Genomic DNA, 19,794 nt, shown 5'->3' on the forward strand with positions numbered 1-19,794 from the left:
TATCGCTGTACGATTTAAACTGACTTTCTACCGTGTCTTTGACGACGGTCTGCACCATGCCTGCAACTGTTTCTGCAGTCAATTATTGATTCCTGAGCGCTGATGACCAATTTCTGATTCTCAATCAACTGATCCTTGATTGAGCTCAATCTGTTTTTCATCTTCTTCAAATTGTCATTTTGAAAGCGAACCAAATGCAAACTTTTCCTTATCCTCTAGATTTAATGTCCTTTTAGTCAAAAAGTGTTTGCACAATACAGAAGTTATGTGAATTGGTTCTTCACAACCGAACTGATCCATAACTCTTGTCATCCAATCCTCAGCTTTAAACATAATACTGTCGATCTCCGTGTTGTCCACAGCTGCCATGATGCAAGGCTAAGCCACAAGGTGAAAGGCACAATATCTCACCGTTAAACAAGGCGAGATAAGAAAGCAGATAAGAGAGCAAATTAAACAAACGTATGCTATTAGTGTAGGGCTGAACAATGAAAGTGAAGGGCTGAACAATCCAGTTGGAAAGTGTTTTTAATGTAGAGTGGGATCAGCTCTGAGGATTTATAATTCGCATCATTTAGTCGTTTCAGAACCTAGAAATAGTGCTCAGAGTCGGTTTGTGGTTAAGTTTTGTAGCTGGAAAGTGTTTTTAATTTAGAGTGGGATCAGCTCTGAGGATTTATAATTCGCATCATTTAGTCGTTTGAGAACCTAGAAATAGTGCTCAAAGCTGGTTTTGTGGTTAAGTTTTGTAGTTGGAAAGTGTTTTTAATGACGTGTTTTATAACTCCCGGCATGGCTGCACAACAGTCTCAACACTTTCCACTGTTAATAATAATACAAAATAGCATTTACCATAGTTGTTATACCAATCTGCCTTAATAAATTCGTTCATGAATTCATACACTGTAGACTGTACATTTGATTAGCAATTTACTGGGCATGCGACATAATTGTGCCATGATGTTGATAGATGCCAAATTTCGGGAGTTGGACTTTCCGTACCAAACTGTACCATGGTACAATATTTGACGAAAGTCGATTATCTCGAGATCTAACTGATAGAATTTTTTTAAACTTTCCAGATATTTCCACAGCTATAAGATGGATAATCTGAGCAAGCTTGGGCGAATTTCTATTTGCCAAACTTGAGATATGACTTCAAACACAAGAAAATATCTCCAAATTGGCGGTTTAGGCGGAACACAGGAATATATTTCAAGATCTGACTGATAGATTTTCATTAAACTTTCCAGATAGTTACATGGCTATAAGACGGATAATCCGTGCGAGTTTGGGCAAATTTCTATGTGCCAAACTTAAGATATGACTTCAAACACGACAAAACTGTACCATAATATGGATTGGTCGAAAATCGAGTGTTTTAGTGAATAACTTAGAATATATTTTCGATTTTCTCAAGATCTGACCGATAGATTTTCTTTAAACTTTTGAAATAGTTACATGGTTATATGGCGGATAATATGTGAGAGTTTTGGAGAAATTCTATGTGCCAAACTTGAGATATGACTTCAAACACAGAAAATATCTCCAAATTGGCGGTCTCGGCGGAACACAGGAATATATTTCAAGATCTGAATGATAGATTTTCATTAAACTTTCCAGATAATTACATGGCTATATGACGGATAATGTGTACGAGTTTGGGAGAATTTCTATGTGCCAAACTTGAGATATGACTTCAAACACAAGAAAATATCTCCAAATTGGCGGTTTCTAACGGAACCCAGGAATATATTTCAAGATCTGACTGATAGATTTTCTTTAAACTTTCCAGATAATTACATGGCTATATGACGGATAATGTGTACGAGTTTGGGAGAATTTCTATGTGCCAAACTTGAGATATGACTTCAAACACAAGAAAATATCTCCAAATTGGCGGTTTCTAACGGAACACAGGCATATATTTCGAGATCTAACTGATAGATTTTCATTAAACTTTCCAGATAGTTACATGGCTATAAGACGGATAATCCGTGCGAGTTTGGGCAAATTTCTATGTGCCAAACTTAAGATATGACTTCAAACACGACAAAACTGTACCATAATATGGATTGGTCGAAAATCGAGTGTTTTAGTGAATAACTTAGAATATATTTTCGATTTTCTCAAGATCTGACCAATAGATTTTCTTTAAACTTTTGAGATAGTTACATGGTTATATGGCGGATAATGTGTGAGAGTTTTGGAGAAATTCTATGTGCCAAACTTGAGATATGACTTCAAACACAAGAAAATATCTCCAAATTGGCGGTCTCGGCGGAACACAGGAATATATTTCAAGATCTGACTGATAGATTTTCTTTAAACTTTCCAGATAATTACATGGCTATATGACGGATAATGTGTACGAGTTTGGGAGAATTTTTATGTGCTGAATTAGGGATTTTGGACAGATGTCGCTGTCGGACAGGAGTCGCTTTTGGCGACATCTGTCCGAATTTCGGATCATATTGTCATTTCGGTTCACATTCGTATTTCACAAGCTCACGGGTAATCTCGTGACGTTCTAAAGCTGATGTGATCCCTTAACATCTGATCCATCGATACGTGATTGACTAGTTGAGAACAAGATCGTGCTAGCCGTACCCTAACAAGCTGTCGATCACATCACAGGACATATAGGACAGCAGTATGGAGATCACTTATCGCAATCCACAATCACGGATTCCATTCAATGCTCTCCTGCTCGAAGCCCACAATTTGGAAGTTCCTTGATTGCCTTAAAGCAGAACAAGCCCTTACAGACGTGAAGAAAACCAAAAGAGACGGGCGGGAACTACCTGAGCCACGTGCACCCAAATGGATCCGTTATGATCGACAACTTCAGAGAATTGTAGATGATTACGACAACTACAGCAACCCTATGGATTTCCTTAAAGCTATCGGAAATTTGACTATGCTTTAGATTTGATTCTGTGATATTGTATTATATTCAATTGATTTATATAACATTTAAATAACATTGAAACTATTGTCCAATTTATCGACATCAAATGAAAATAAACTGTGGTAGTAAACTATGGCTCAGATCATATCTCAAATTGGACATGTTACGTATACAATTTAGCAAGTAACAGTTTAGATCATTTCTCTAATTGGAAATGTGTCGTATTGAAATCAGGTCACAATTTCGGACAGATGTCGTTTTTTTCTGGTACCCTGAGTCGGACAGATGTCGCTGTCGGACAGATGTCGCTGTCGGACAGGAGTCGTGTTACCACTCTCACACATTATCCACCATATAACCATGTAACCATCTAAAAAGTTTAAAGAAAATCTATCGGTCAGATCTTGAGAAAATCGAAAATATATTTTAAGTTATTCACTAAAACACTCGATTTTCGACCAATCCATATTATGGTACAGTTTTGTCGTGTTTGAAGTCATATATCAAGTTTGGCACATAGAAATTCGCCCAAACTTGCACGGATTATCCGTCGTATAGCCATGTAACTATCTGGAAAGTTTAATGAAATTCTATCAGTTAGATCTCGAAATATATGCCTGTGTTCCGTTAGAAACCGCCAATTTGGAGATATTTTCTTGTGTTTGAAGTCATATCTCAAGTTTGGCACATAGAAATTCTCCCAAACTCGTACACATTATCCGTCATATAACCATGTAATTATCTGGAAAGTTTAAAGAAAATCTATCAGTCAGATCTTGAAATATATTCCTGTGTTCCGCCGAGACCGCCAATTTGGAGATATTTTCTTGTGTTTGAAGTCATATCTCAAGTTTGGCACATAGAATTTCTCCAAAACTCTCACACATTATCCGCCATATAACCATGTAACTATCTTAAAAGTTTAAAGAAAATCTATTAGTCAGATCTTGAGAAAATTAAAAATATATTCTAAGTTATTCACTAAAACACTCGATTCTCGACCAATCCATATTATGGTACAGTTTTGTCGTGTTTGAAGTCATATATCAAGTTTGGCACATAGAGATTCGCCCAAACTTGCACGGATTATCCGTCTTATAGCCATGTAACTATCTAGAAAGTTTAATGAAAATCTATCAGTTAGATCTCGAAATATATGCCTGTGTTCCGTTAGAAACCGCCAATTTGGAGATATTTTCTTGTGTTTTTAGTCATATCTCAAGTTTGGCACATAGAAATTTGCCCAAACTCGCACGGATTATCCGTCTTATAGCCATGTAACTATCTGGAAAGTTTAATGAAAATCTATCAGTTAGATCTCGAAATATATGCCTGTGTTCCGTTAGAAACCGCCAATTTGGAGATATTTTCTTGTGTTTGAAGTCATTTATCAAGTTTGGCACATAGAAATTCTCCCAAACTTGCACGGATTATCCGTCTTATAGCCATGTAACTATCTGAAAAGTTTAATGAAAATCTATCAGTTTATAGATCTCGAAATATATGCCTGTGTTCCGTTAGAAACCGCCAATTTGGAGATATTTTCTTGTGTTTGAAGTCATATCTCAAGTTTGGCAGATAGAATTTCTCCCAAACTCTCACACATTATCTGCCATATAACCATGTAACTATCTTAAAAGTTTAAAGAAAATCTATTGGTCAGATCTTGAGAAAATTTAAAATATATTCTAAGTTATTCACTAAAACACTCGATTTTCGACCAATCCATATTATGGTACAGTTTTCTTGTGTTTGAAGTCATATCTCAAGTTTGGCACATAGAATTTCTCCAAAACTCTCACACATTATCCGCCATATAACCATGTAACTATCTCAAAAGTTTAAAGAAAATCTATAATTGGTCAGATCTTGAGAAAATTGAAAATATATTCTAAGTTATTCACTAAAACACTCGATTTTCGACCAATCCATATTATGGTACAGTTTTGTCGTGTTTGAAGTCATATATCAAGTTTGGCACATAGAAATTCGCCCAAACTTGCACGGATTATCCGTCTTATAGCCATGTAACTATCTAGAAAGTTTAATGAAAATCTATCAGTTAGATCTCGAAATATATGCCTGTGTTCCGTTAGAAACCGCCAATTTGGAGATATTTTCTTGTGTTTGAAGTCATATCTCAAGTTTGGCACATAAAAATTCTCCCAAACTCGTACACATTATCCGTCATATAGCCATGTAATTATCTGGAAAGTTTAAAGAAAATCTATCAGTCAGATTTTGAAATATATGCCTTATTTCCGTTAGAAACCGCCAATTTGGAGATATTTTCTTGTGTTTGAAGTCATATCTCAAGTTTGGCATATAGAATTTCTCCAAAACTCTCACACATTATCCGCCATATAACCATGTAACTATTTCAAAAGTTTAAAGAAAATCTATCGGTCAGATCTTGAGAAAATTGAAAATATATTATAAGTTATTCACTAAAACACTTGATTTTCGACCAATCCATATTATGGTACAGTTTTGTCGAAAGTCTGAATTTCGGTAACAAATAAGGACTTAATTTGAGTTTACTGCACGCGCGATGAATAATTTGTGTTTATAGAGATCTGCGGCGCGTTATCAGGTTAACCAATGAAATCACGGCGTTTTCGTCACGTGACAGTCGAGTGTAGAGTGATTAATTATCATCCAATACAGCCGTCAACTCAGTGGCTGATTACTAACACAGTCAACGCGTCCACGACTAGGAGCAGGACACATCGCCTGGACACCGGACACCACTCTTATCCCAGCACATATGCACTACAACGTGACGTCACAGCAATATCGCAATACGTGTCTAAGCAGACTTCAGCAAAGAGGACACTTCGATTCTAGCACGGGAAATTTGCCACGGACTTTACTGAGTTACTGAATAGTTACCTGGGGACCTCAGGCTATTATGTTCATGAACGAATAGAGATTAGGCGGAATGACAGGCTGAGCGCGGCCCAGTAACTGAATATACTCTTTACTCCCATCTTTATCGTCTTGATATTATACTAATTGTCAACGTTACTTTTATTCGTATTTTATCCAACTGTTTTAATTGTTCAACGTTAGACAGGACCTAAAACTAATAGCCTATAAACGGGTCATTTATAATAAAAATAATTGAAAATAAAGAATTGTTTTGAATATGAAAGTTGTATGTAATTCTTGACGGATGTTACTCGTCTAAATTTCTTCGAAGTAGCGCGCGCCGCTTTCAGCTTTCTTCTCGAAATGTTATGGCCCGATGGCAAGTGCTACGAAGTAGCGCGCGCCGGGCCAGATCATTAACAATGGTCAAATGTAATTCTTATTATGATTATCGACAATAAAACAGTCAAGCAGGTAATCATTATGATTAGAGTTAACGCTTTACTTTGACGAATGTTACTCGTCTAAATTCCTTCGAAGCTAGTAGCGCGCGTTGACGGATGTTACTCGTCTAAATTTCTTCGAAGTAGCGCGCGCCGCTTTCTTCTCGAAATCGATGGCACGAGCTACGAAATAGCGCGCGCCGGGCCAGATCATTAACAATGGTCAACGCTTTACTTTGCCATTAAATTCCAACTTATGAATAATAATCGAAGAAAGTCCATTATACAAAATCAATATCAAAGTTTGAGTATCAAGAAAACTTAACAATATCGATAAACTCACTAACAAATAATTAAAATTAGTATTATAATAAGGGCCTGTCGTGATATGTAATGGAAGTGGTGTATCTGCGAGGGATGTAGCGTTTTCTTTGATTAAATTTTGGAGAGCTAGAGGGGGAGTTTCATCGGACTGAAGCATCTCCTTCGTAGGCGAGGGTTCAGAAGCAGAGATGGACAACAATATACCCTTTGATTCACCACTTGAGGATTTCGGTTTTTTTCCGTTAGCTGCTCGTGAGATCATAACATATTGATTTTTTATAGGGAAGTTTTTAGCTTGGACTTGGAGAAGAGTTCGACCCCTGGGGCCAATTAATTTGCTGTTAATTTTTTACTTCTCTGCTTGGTAATCCTGACCATGTGTGGACAGTAGCAAGTAGTATTACCAAACAACTCTTTTTTTCGAATTTACAAATTATACTGTTAAAATAATACTCCATTGAAAAAAATCAGTATAAAATCAGCACAAAATCAAACTTAAATCATAGCATAATTATACTTGACAACTTTTTTCCCCCGATTTACTGCACGAAGTGGTGACTAAGTTGTTTGCATGTTATTGTAGGAAAGTAACTGAAACCAGTGTAGTTAAAACGTTAATGATAAGGTTGAAATAATATCAGATCAGGGTGAGAGTAATATAAAATGACACTTACGTTTGACAGTGTACCACACCACCGGTTACTAAATAAGGTAAAGAATTTTGGGATTCCCGAGGGTATTATTGATACCATTGAGAACTTTTTAGTTGGGAGGTCAATGAGAGTAAAAGTAGGTGATGAATTTTCTGAAATAAAATTTATACTCTGTCGACCTTCGCTCTTTTCATTATTTGTTAATGATCTTCCAGAAGGGATTAAAAGTATAATTAAACTATTTGCTGACGACGTTAACAGTAAAAATGATTGTTAACCCTATTTATAATTTATCAGCTGATTTACTGCTTTCAGAACTTTGGGAATCCAATTGGTGTTTAAAATTTAACGTAGATAAATGAATGGTCATGCAAATTGGCTCTGGTAGTGGTAATCCTAAGAATCAGAACTTGTAGTTGTTCGGTGGTGTGCCTTTGAGGTCTTTAACAGTGCTTTTAAATTTGAAGATCACGTGAGAAAGTGCATTGCTAAAGCTAATAGAACCATTGCCTGGCTTACAAGAAATATTATATCGAGGGAAACAAGCGTTATGCTGGGCTTGTATAAGTCACTGGTAAAGCCTCATAATCATATAGGGTATTGTTCGCAGGCATTGGCTCCGATGGCAATGCATGGTAATTGGTCACTGATCCGTGAATTGGAAGGTATTCAAAGATCATTCACCCGTATGATCGATGGATTGGGCCTCATGACCTACAGAGAGAGAGACTGGATAACTTGAAGCTCACAACCTTGCTTGAACGTAGGGTCCGTGGGGATCTCATTGAGAAGGCTTTGTGGATTATGAGTCTGATCTATTTGGTCGTGCTGGTAGGACTGTCTCTGCTAGGTCGAAGCCACACAGATTTACGACGAATGAGACTGACTTCTTTGCCCAAAGGGTCTTGCGCTACTGGAACAGTCTACCACCACTTATGAAAGCTAGTGAGTCGGTTACTGGATTCAAAAGTGGATTAGACGCCTTTCGGCTTCATGGATATCAGGCTAATAAGCTTGGGTACTACTGGGAACTGTCATATGACATCTTTGATCGGATAGATGAGTCAGTGTCTAATAGGAATAATTATATAAGTTATATGAAATTGAATCCAATGATAGCTAATAGCTATAAGACTAAGAGGAAGAAGGTTAATATCAAAGGTGTTTAGTTGAATTTTTTTAAAAAGTTTGTAATTATATGGTTTTAAACTTAAATCGTTCATTTTCTGTGAATGTCTTGTTGAGATGCCCAGAGAGGCATTAGTTATTATGTTATGCTATGTTATGTTAAAAACTGTGAGGCAATTTCATAGTGATCATGGTGTTAAAACTTGAGTACTATAACTTACTGTTATGTAAATTGAATACAGAGTGACTGTGACTGAGAAGTGATTATATTTGTCCTAGTAGTAGTACTAATAAGCTAATATAGTAATCGGCTACACAGTACACACACATATCTACGTGCCATATGTAAGGACACACATAACACACTAAAATTAATGTAAATAATTACCGGACTTTATTATTCACGGACCTTAATGCAACAGACATTATTGTCACGGACTTAATTATTCACGCTAAGGTCTTCTGCGTGAAAATAATGTCCGTGACTATTATGTCCGATAAGATAGTTGATCTCGTCGACGGTCAATATTTGGAACACATATTTTACGAGTATCACTTGTTAAATGAATCCTTCCCATTCCATTATATCTCAATACCTAGCTGAAGTTGGCGTACAAGTCATCCTGCTGCAAGGTGTGTCCTCTTTCTGGGAGAGTAGGTTTGGCAACTTCACTGCAACTTCCACCTTTCTTTTGACTGGTCGAAGGCTCAGCTTGGTACACCATCTGTATATCTTCCATCATGATCCTTGCTCGTCTTTCCCTCCACGTGAAAATAATATTTCCGATGACCATGGTAATTATGATCACGGAGAGCGCTATGAACACCATTGACAGAATGTCAGCAGACTTTTGGCAGATGGTTTTATTTTTGGACGGTGAAGTTCCTTCTGGACAGATGCTGCAAGTAGCCCCGTTTCCAACGTGATTTTCTGGACATTCAGTACAGGCATGGTTCTCCCAAAAGTATCCTTTAGGACAAGAGGAGCATTCAGAAGATTGGGACTCAGATACTGTGAAGATAGGGCACTTTGGGCAGACGGAGAAGAACTGTCCACTGTAGTGGTTTGCAGGACAGGGTTCACACCGGCTACTGTCCTCACTCCAGTATGTTCCAGCTAAGCAGTTACACACTCCACTACTGCTACCCGGAGTAGTGCAGTTCACACAGCTCTCTCCATCCCAAGATAGTCCACTTGGACAGTGACACTCTTCAGAGAGAGGGAGGGAGGTAGCTTCATGAGGACATCTCCAGCAAGTACCCTGTTGTTTGTCTTTAAAGAATTTTGCAGGACAGACTTTACAAGATCCATCCACGCTGGAGTTCCATTCCCATCCATACCCCTTCTCACAGCTGCAAACTTTTCCATTGTTGATTGGCACTGATCCTGCAAGACAACTCACACAGTCACTCGGGGCAGTTCCTCCTTCCTTGCTGACTGTACCACTTGAACATGGCACACAGCTGCCGAGGTTAGAGTAGAGGTAAGTGCCAGCGACACAGGTGCAGTGTGCTGATCCTTTTATTGAAGTAGAATTTTCCGGGCATTCCAGACATTCATCTCCGTCAGGACTCATGTAGGTGTCATCATTGCAGGAGCAGTAGATCCTGCGAGGGAAGTGGAGTTGGTAGGACAGGAGAGACAGGAAGACGCTTCACTAGGTTCGGGGGAGTAGGTATTGGCTGAGCATTGTTCACACTTGTTGCTGTTTGGACTTTTGTGTCCAGGTGGGCAGACGAGCTTGTAGTTGTTGTATTTTGGGAGAGCACACCATAGCCAGACGTCGTTGTCGTGAGTTTCTCCGGTGGTGTCTGTTCCGTAGACACACAGCGGAAACACGTCCTCACTTTCCAAACAATTTAAGTCGTTATACATGATTGTTAGACTTTCTTGAAATTGGTATTTCTTACCAATGCTCCAGCTCATGACTTTGTCGTACCCCATGATACGACAAATCAACTCCGCGGTCGTTTCATCAAACTTGTTGCCACTTACCGTCCCTCCGTTGTACATGAGGAGACCGTGTCCTTTTTGAGTGTCCTGTTTGTCTTTGTTCTGGGTGATTCCAGTTAAAACAGGTGAACGGTAACAGAACACTGCGGCTCTAGACCAGTACAGGTCGAAAAATATAACCGGGACATCTGTCTCGTTAGGACTGCATGCAGTTCATCGGGTGCGAAGGGCCAGCATCCCTTCCACCTCAAATAACAACGCTACTGAAACAACACACACATCAAATGGACGGAGTGCTACTTCCAATTCAAGGACGGATGGTTCCAGCATGACGGAGGCTGGGCAAAGCCTACGGGACCCCAGTCGCCTGATGAGAAGAGGGGGTACTCATCATCCGACCAGATTCATTAGTCAACAGATCATCCATGTTGACCCTGCTTCCAACAAATCCAATGCAGTAAATTATTGCAAACAGTTTTTACGTTTTGGAACATGGAACGTTCTATCTCTTGTCAGCTCATCTACACAGCTCTACCAACTTAGTAAAAACATTGATCAGTACAGATTGGATTTTTTGGGGATCACCGAGACTCACATGCCTGGATCTGGCACCACTCTACTGGACAATGGCAGTCTACTCATCCATTCCGGTAGAGTCGACGGGATCAAGAGACAGGGAGTCGGTCTCAGTCTTTCAAAACGAATCAGAAACTCCCTGATATCGTTCACTCCCACATCGGAGCGGGTTTTAACTGCTAGGCTGCATAGTAAGCAAATCAACATCTCTGTTGTTGTGGCCTATGCTCCAACTGAGGAGAGTGAGAAAGATAAGTTTTATAGGACACTCACAGATACATTTGATGGGCTACCTCGTCACGATATCAAGTTACTGCTCGGCGATTTTAATGCAAAAGTAACATCAGGCAGATATGGAAGTGAAGCGGTCATCGGTGGGGAATCACTCCATAGCTCATCAAATGACAACGGGACAAGACTTGTGGATTTCTGTGCGACGAACCAGCTTGTCATCGGGGGAACTCTCTTCGAGCACAAGAACATTGACAAGGGAACAGGGCGGTCCCCCAACGGGCTCACCGTCAATCAGATAGATCATATCTGCATTGGAAAGCGGTTTCGTCAGTCACTTTTTGATGTTAGGGTATGTCGCGGGGCAGACATCGGCTCCGATCATTATCTGGTTCTAGGACTGCTGAAAATCAAACTTCAGTCAGTGACAAAGATCAACGCCAACAGGCCCAATGTGCCTGCCATTGAGCGCCTGAGGGATAGTACTACGGTTTTAGAGTACAATGTGGCTCTTCAAAACCGATTTGCAAGTCTGGATAGTGAGGTCGACCTCGAGGATATGTGGCGTAATCTCAGTCAGACCGTCACTGATGTTTCACTGGAGGTACTAGGCAAAAGACCCCGGAAGGCAAAGGAGCAACACCTGTCACGGAAGACCAAGGATTTATTGACTCAGCGGGCACAGTTTAAGCGCAAAGACCCAAACTCGGACACTAACAGGTCAGAGTATTCTAAACTTAATAAGTTAGTCAAGAAAAGCAGCAAGCTAGACGACAATAACTGGGCAGTTAGAGTAGCTACTGATCTTGAGGAAGCAGCGAGCAAAGGTCAGCAGCGTGAGGTATGGGCAAAGATCAAGAAGATCTCTGGTAAGAACAAGAAGCCTCAAGCATCTTGTGTCCGGGACAAGGACGGTAGGAAGATCACGGATCCCCAACAGCAGAGGGATAGGTGGAAGGAGCACTTTACTGAACTTCTGAACCCCCCATCATCAAGTGTCAACCTTGCCGACCTTGATACAGTACCACCCCAACCCCACTTTAACTCTCTCTCTTGTTCGGATGGACCACCCACCAGAGACGAGATTAGTTATTCCCTGACAAAGCTTAAGAACAACAAAAGCCCAGGAGTGGACGGGATAACTAACGAGCAACTGAAGTATGGTGCGAGTGCTCTAGTTGATCAACTAGAGTGTCTATTCAAGAAAGTGTGGGAAGAAGAGACTGTTCCTGAAGATTGGTTAAAGGGTGTGATCATTGTTATTGGGAAGAAAGGAGACACTTCAGTCTGCGGGAACAACAGAGGGATCACCTTAAGGTCTACAGCATCCAAGCTTTTTCAGATGATTCTTCTTAAGCGGTTACATGCTGGTATGGAGTGTCTCCTCAGGGAGAATCAGTGCGGATTTAGACAGAACCGCTCATGTATTGATCAGATTTATTCTCTCCGAACTATTATTCATAACTGTCTTGAGTTTAAAATTCCTCTTTACATTAATTTTGTGGATTTCAAGGCAGCGTTCGATTCTATCAGAAGGGACTTTATTTGGTGCAGTATGAGACACTATGGGCTGCCTGAAAAATATGTCAGAATATTTCAGTCATTTTTTGGGGGTACCATGAGTGCCGTGAGGGTTAATGGGGAGCTGACAGACTGGTTTGATGTTAACTCAGGCACAGGTCAGGGTGACATTCAAGCACCTCCTGTCTTTAATTTCTGCCTAAACTTTTCTGCATTTCTGGCTGAGACCAACAAGATCATCAGTCAAGGCGCAGTGCTGCAGAAAGAGATGAAGACGGTCGAGGAAAAGGTCATTCTGGACACCGATTATGCTGATGACATGGCTATTATGGACAACTCAGGGGAAGGCCTACAGGAATCAACTGATCTATTAGTTCATTACAGCTCCTACGCTGGGCTCAGAATAAATGCAAAGAAGACCCAATGCATGGCTGTAAGCAAGTGCGCCTCCCAGCGACCTTTCATCAAGGATGATTGTATTGAGCTGTCGGTTGAGGGTGAACCCGTCGAGCAGGTTAGCAACTTTGTCTACCTGGGTGCAACTATTAGTGGGGATGGGACAATCAACAGAGACCTGGATGTCCGTATCCAGAAGGCTAATGGCGCCTTTCATCAGCTCTGGAACATTTGGAATAGCAGAACTATAAAGACTCCAACCAAGATCAGGATCTATAGGGCTGCTGTCCTCACCATCTTGTTGTATGGAGCTGAAGTCTGGAACACCACCAAAAAGCAGATGAAACGTTTCGAGGTTTTCCATCAAACCTCCTTGAGAAGGATCCTTAGGATTAAATGGTTCTTTCATGTAACCAACGACGAAGTTCTTAGGAGGGCTGGCATCAAGTCAGTTGAGACTTTCATCAGTGCTGCCAGGCTACGTTGGTATGGACATGTAGTTAGAATGCCAGACTCTAGACTACCGAGGTTTCTGTTGAACTGGAAGCCAAACTATGGAAAGAGGTCAAGGGGCAGACCCCGTAAGAACTGGAAGTCCTGCGTACTCGAAGATGCTGCTAAGTTTACAGGTGTTGAAAACATCGACAACGACACAACAGAAGCTTTGGCTACCAACCGAGTACAGTGGAGACATATGTTACGCCGCCAACGCGATGTGTGTGATGCAGGCCACTCCAACGACTAGGAGGAGACCTTACCATGTAACATGTATGTGTTTGTCTTTGTCTACAAGGTAGAATGAGGTGGAGTCTCCTAGCTGCGTCCGAGCGTTGCATCTAAGCCAGAGAGAGTGGTCATATTTAATGTTGTGAGCTGTCTGGTAACGACACTGTGGAACTACACTACCTGTACATTCAAGGTGAGAATACCTGAGAGGGTAGTTCTGCTGCCATTCGTAATTGCGACTATAGGTGTAGGCGCTGAAGGACTGGTAGCCTAACATCCGGCACATCCAGGTCAGGGTGGTAGAGAACGTTCCTATTCCAGCGCAGTGAACTGTTCCTCCGTTAAGATCAAGGAGTCCGTAGTCAAACGTCTTAGGGATCATGTTGTACTTGTAGGAGTCGGTGTTAACGAGATGGTAGTTGTAGATTGCTGCTGCTCCTGAAATAATCAATTGTTAAGATGCTTTTAATGATGCATCTAAACTGTTTTAACTTCCTTCGTATATTAATTTACAGTACTGGAAACAGGTGTTTCAGCACTAACAGGTCATTATGCGAACAAGAAGTGTGCCTCGTAATAGAGAGGACGAACTTGATTTCTAAATAATCTCAATTTATGTCTTGCAATCTTTATGATTGTGAATTTAATGTATTTGTACTCTACAACTTGTACTCTACAACTTGTAGTACAAGTACAAGTACGGTATAATAACTAAATATAAATAATTTATAAATGTCCCAATAAAAAAGCAACCACGTGATCAGTGTTAACGACTCAAAAAAACGTGATTTATCGTTTACACTTTACAGGGTTTGACCTCCCGAGTCAGTGAAAAATGTTTCAAGTCTCTAGTTTATTTGAGTAGAGTGTGGCAGCCGCATGAAGTTTTTTACAAACTGTCTCATATCTTTCTCTTTTTTAAGCTGTTGTCTTGTTATTTTACCTAAGTGAAGATCGCGTAATGCTGAGCTTTGATGTGTTTAAAATGCAAATGAGGTGGGCAATGAGCAATTTATTGCGGGTGTCATGTGATGAATGGGTACCCGACAACATGATCGGCTACTAGTTGAGCTACTGACTAATAATAATTATTTATGTCCATAAATCTTTATTAACTACAGGAAGAAGTGATGGATTCAGACGGCAAGGGGTAGGTTTAGTCCTCTCGAAGAAGACTAAATATTCAGTGGTTTCATACGATATCAGAACGTATTCTTGCAGCGAGGCTGCACAGTCGACATATCAACATTTCGATTGTGATAGCTTATGCCCAAACAGAGGATGCAGCAGGCGGGGTAAAAGATGACTTTTATCAGCAGTTATCTGGGGCATTTGATGAACTACCAGCTCATGACGTGAAGTTTTTAAATGCCCGCAGTGACCAAGATAACTCAGCTTGGTCCGGTGTGATTGGTAAGCATTCCCTTCACGTTTCATCAGATGACAACGGCCTTCGACTGTAAGATTTCTGTGCGATACATCAGCTGACAATCGGTGGGACCCTTTTCCAGCATCGTGATATTCATAAAGGTAGTTGGAGGTCCCCAGATGGCCGCACAGTAAATCAGATTGACCATGTCTGTATGGTCAATTTAGAGTCAAACTTTTGGCCGTTCAAAAAATGAACGCGTCTCGTAGAATATCTCCAGCGATTGAGAATCTTAGAGATTAGTCAAAGGTTGAATATTACTGCATTGCTCTTCAAAATCGTTTTAGCTGCGCTACCAATGGAGGAGAATCTTGATGGAGAATGGACATTAGTTAGGGATACTATTAAAGAAGTGTCTATGGAGGTACTGGGTGAGCGCCCCCGGCGCAGAAAGCAGCAGCATATGTCCAGGAAACTAAAAGCCTTATTGCAGAACGCAGTAAGATCAAACAGAAGGCTCCTAGTGACAGCAACATTGAACAACAGGAGTGAATATTTTCGGGCCAACAAACTTGTTAAAAAGAGCTGCAGGAAAGACGACGAGAATTGGGCTCTTAGAGTTGCAGCAGATCTGGAAACAGCTGCTGTCCATGGCCGGCAAAGGGAAGTCTGGCAACGGATAACAACACTGTCCGGTAAGAAGAATCGGAAATCAACTGCTGTAAGAGATAAAACTGAGAGGTTGATTGCTGATCCCTCTGCTCAGAGCTTCAGAGAGAGAGATGGGGAGAACATTTTTCGGAGCTATTAAACCCTCCTCCCACGAATGTGGATCCGTCTGACCTGGACCATCTTGAAATGGTTCCCTGCTTTCCATATTTTAGTGATGGTGATGGTCCCCCCACTAGACTTGAGGCTTTAAACCGTCTCATAAAATTGAAGAACTACGAAAGTGCTGGGATTGACGAAATCTCTAATGAACAGTTAAAGTAAGGAGCAAGTGGTCTTGTGGATAGGTTGAAGATATTGTTCTCTAAAGTTTGGAATTCAGAAACAGTGCCTGACGACTGGTTGAAAGGCATCGTGATAATTGTCCCGAAGAATGGTGATACATCCTACTGCTCCAATAAGAGGGGATCACTCTTAGATCTACAGCATCTAAACTGTATCAAATCATCATATTACAACGCATGAGTGACAGTTTAGAAGGTTTGCTACGAGACAATCAGTGTGGGTTTAGGAAGAACAGGTCATACATAAACATTGATCTGATTTATTCACTCCGGACCATTATAAGATTATAGATGACTACCTTGAATATAATCTACCCATGTTTATAAATTTTGTAAACTTCAAGGCAGCTTTTGATTCGATCGACAGGAATTATATTTGGAAAGCTTTCAGTCATTAATATTGCCTGCCATGTAAAATGTAAAAACATCCGAATTATACAGGCATTCTTTAATGGAACTGTCAGTGCTGTCGGGCACAATGGTGAATTGTAAGAATGGTTTGAAGTAAGTTCTGGCAGTGGCAAAGGGGACATTCAGGGTCCCCCACTTTTTAATGTCTGCCTCAATGTGGCTGCTGAGAGAACAGAAAGCATCAAAGTGGTGTCTCAGGGAGCGGTTCTTCAAAGATCCATCAGTCCGCTTGTTGATGATATCACTGTGTTAGATACGGATTATGCAGATGACATGGCTGTACTGGATAGCAGCGAGGAAGGTCTTCAAGAAACAACTGAACTTTTGTGTATGTATGGTGCCCAGTGAGCCCTCAGAATCAATGGTAAAAAGACTGACGCTATGGTAATTGGTAAAGCAACCTCTCAACGCCCATACACGAAAGTCGAAAGAAGACACTGTGAACATTACTGTTGAAGACACGCCAGTGCAGCAAGTAAGTGACTTTACGTACTTAGGTACAATTATTTCCAACGACGGCACTATCGACCGTGAGCTGTCTGTTAGGATTCAGAAAGGTTCCGGAGCCTTCAACCAACTCAGTAATATATGGAAAAACCGCAACATCAGGTCTTATACAAAGATCAGGATTTATAAGGCAGCGGTTTTGACAATATTGTTATATGGTAGTGAGGTTTGGAACACAACCAAAAAGCAGCTACATCGCTTTGAGGTGTTCCGTAAGCGTTGCTTGAGGAGAATACTTAGGATAAGATGGCTAGTGACCGTAAACACTGGAGGGAGACATAAACGGGAGTTCGTTGGTGCAGGCCACTCGAATGATTGAGGAGACCTAATCAAGTACATGTAAGTAATCTGGGGTACATACTCCCAGTAACTCCAGATCTAACCCATTTTTAGGTCAATCATATTTTATCCATGGATCACATCACTAATTAATCGTTCCTAATTGGCAACGTAAGCTTCAACTTCAAGCTTGAACAGGATTAAACAGGATTAAAAATAAATTTGTCAATGAGAGCCCTAAACTCACGTCAATCAATATAGAAATAAATAAATACATAATGTGCAAGAGTGTTCTTGAAATAAAAATTGTAAAAATCATAAAAATTTAACTTCGTCACATCTTTGTTGAAAGAGAAACAAGTGCGAATAAAATAATTTAATTCCCATGAGCATGTTCCAAAATGATATGATATGATGATATGAATTAGTAACCGAATATCAACAGTTCAGTGTCAAAATGAAATGAAATGAAGCTCGACTTGACCGTCCATGTTAATTATTTGATGACGGTGGGTAAGATCACTTGGTTCTTCTAAGTTGGGCTGTCAACAGGGTAGATCAAATTTACGGCGAGTCATTAACAAAGGTCACTTGGTTGCGTATTTTGGAAGCCCTGTACTACCAGTATATATATTCAGTCATCAATGAATCAATTGGGTCGAAAAACAAGTTGATATATATATCTGAACCCGTTTACCTTGGATGGAGCCCATGAAGCATAGAAGAAAGATCATTGTTTGACTTCATATACCTTGAAAGAAAATGTTTGCATAAGTTAAAACTTAGATTGAATCGTGATAGTCGTTAAATGAAATAATGTTAATTTATGACCGCGACGACAAGACCTACTGGTGATGCAATGATAAGACCTGCTCCGGACGCCTCAATCTGACGAACGACACTACTGTGACCAGTACGAAGACTCATTCCCACCCTCCTACTCCTGCAGCAAACTCTGTCTACACAGCAAAGCAGAACATGATACGGAAAGCTTCCGATACTGACCTCTCTACGAAACACCTAATTGCTGACGCTGTTGGACCCCTCTCTTTCGAAGCCATGTCAAAACTCAACTGTCAGCAGGAATCCCTCACTAAGATGGCACGTGGAAGATCAACCAGAAGATGCTCAGACAACCACCTCCTCCCCGACTGAAGAAGTGGATCGATTACGACCGTCGCTTGAACGTTGTGATTGATTGCTACGATGATTATGACAGAATGGACTATTTGAAGTGTATTGGAACAATGATTTTGAATTGAATATTGTGAGTGTAATCTTTAATGAAATATTTTTGATTTAATATTTAACCCCAATACTCATACGCGACTACACTCTTGTCATTAAAACTGTTAAAAAAAGTTCTTTTGGTTTAGTTCGTGAATTTTTGTAGAGTGGAGAGTGGGATTCGCATCTCCAAGTTCACCAAAAGGGATGGAGCCCTGAACGTTACAATAAAAAACTGAGAAGTTTCCCGGGGGTCCTGGATTTTTCATGCTAGGGTTACAAATAAAGATAAGGAGAAAATTGATGAGTAGTATCCAAAGGTAAAGTGATGCAGTTATATTTTGTAGACATGGGATTAAACCTCGTTTGGGATTGTATTTAACAAACAACGTATGTAGTGTTTTACCTCTAATAGATAAGCTATTCATTGTACGTCTAATTGCAATACCAATGATAACAAGGTAGAAATTGCAAAGTAAATTACCAAGACTGTTAATATTTAGTAGGAGGGGAAATTTAATAAGCTGGATCAATTTAGCAGGATTTGTAGGCGGGTTTTCAGAAACACAGGTGGTAAAACAGGGTAACATAACAAGGAAGAAATAATAGTACAGAAAAGCAAGACATATGAACGGGTGTGGAATATATTGCTGGATTCTTTGTTCTCTTCTTGTTTGAGTGGCTATCATTGAAGTAGCCAATACGTTTTCTATATCGTATTTTGTTTTATAAATGGAGTATTATTATTAAACGATGCAATTAGGGGACTGTAATTAGAATGACTGATAAGTGTAGAGCCGAGATTACTGATAAGGCGAAATGTTGTATGACGTGTTCTGAAATTGTTATGTTGGCTTAATTTGAAATATGGTTGCAGATCAGTCCTTTTACATATTGATCATAGTAATCTTATTTGTTTAATTCTCAGTCGAAACCGCAACTGTTTATATAGTTATAACATAGATCTAAAAATGGAGGTCTTAGAGGTAACGGTCCTTTACGAAATCTTAAGCTTAGTAAAATTAAATTTATCCAGCATGTCGAGAGTACAGATTTTCCAGTGTTATTCAAATGTAAGCTAAATAAATAAAACTAATGTACTATGACATTTGAAATAGGTGTTCTATTTAAACATTATTCCTGTCAGAACGTTGAATGAATATCAATAAAAAGCGTTGAGTTAAGCCTGGCAAACGATAAAAGGTGGACTAGCTAATAATGATATCGTGTCATGAAGTTCAGCAAAGTAGACGA

At 40.0% G+C, this 19,794-nt stretch overlaps 1 protein-coding gene across 1 annotated transcript; it reads left to right on the plus strand.

Moving 5' to 3' along the window:
* The first annotated feature begins 10,612 nt into the window (after positions 1 to 10,612).
* On the plus strand, positions 10,613 to 18,468 carry LOC134824832 (uncharacterized). The gene is made up of 4 exons (XM_063836807.1): positions 10,613 to 12,770; positions 14,956 to 15,147; positions 15,451 to 15,798; positions 18,263 to 18,468. The coding sequence occupies exons 1-4, from the start codon at positions 10,613 to 10,615 to the stop codon at positions 18,466 to 18,468; spliced, it is 2,904 nt and encodes a 967-aa protein (XP_063692877.1).
* Positions 18,469 to 19,794: the final 1,326 nt, after the last annotated feature.

The sequence above is a fragment of the Bolinopsis microptera genome, chromosome 13 (genome assembly GCF_026151205.1).
Source record: "Bolinopsis microptera isolate Bmic1 chromosome 13, MBARI_Bmic_1.0, whole genome shotgun sequence".
In the NCBI taxonomy this organism is placed as follows: Eukaryota; Metazoa; Ctenophora; class Tentaculata; order Lobata; family Bolinopsidae; genus Bolinopsis; species Bolinopsis microptera.

Excerpts from the sequence above, each read along its gene's own strand:
- LOC134824832 (XM_063836807.1), top strand. The coding sequence starts at position 10,613 with ATGACGGAGGCTGGGCAAAGCCTACGGGACCCCAGTCGCCTGATGAGA. Across the intron at positions 15,148-15,450 it reads AGCTTGGTCCGGTGTGATTG|CTGCGCTACCAATGGAGGAG; the intron begins GTAAGCATTCCC and ends AAATCGTTTTAG. Across the intron at positions 15,799-18,262 it reads ACGGATAACAACACTGTCCG|CAAACTCTGTCTACACAGCA; the intron begins GTAAGAAGAATC and ends CTACTCCTGCAG.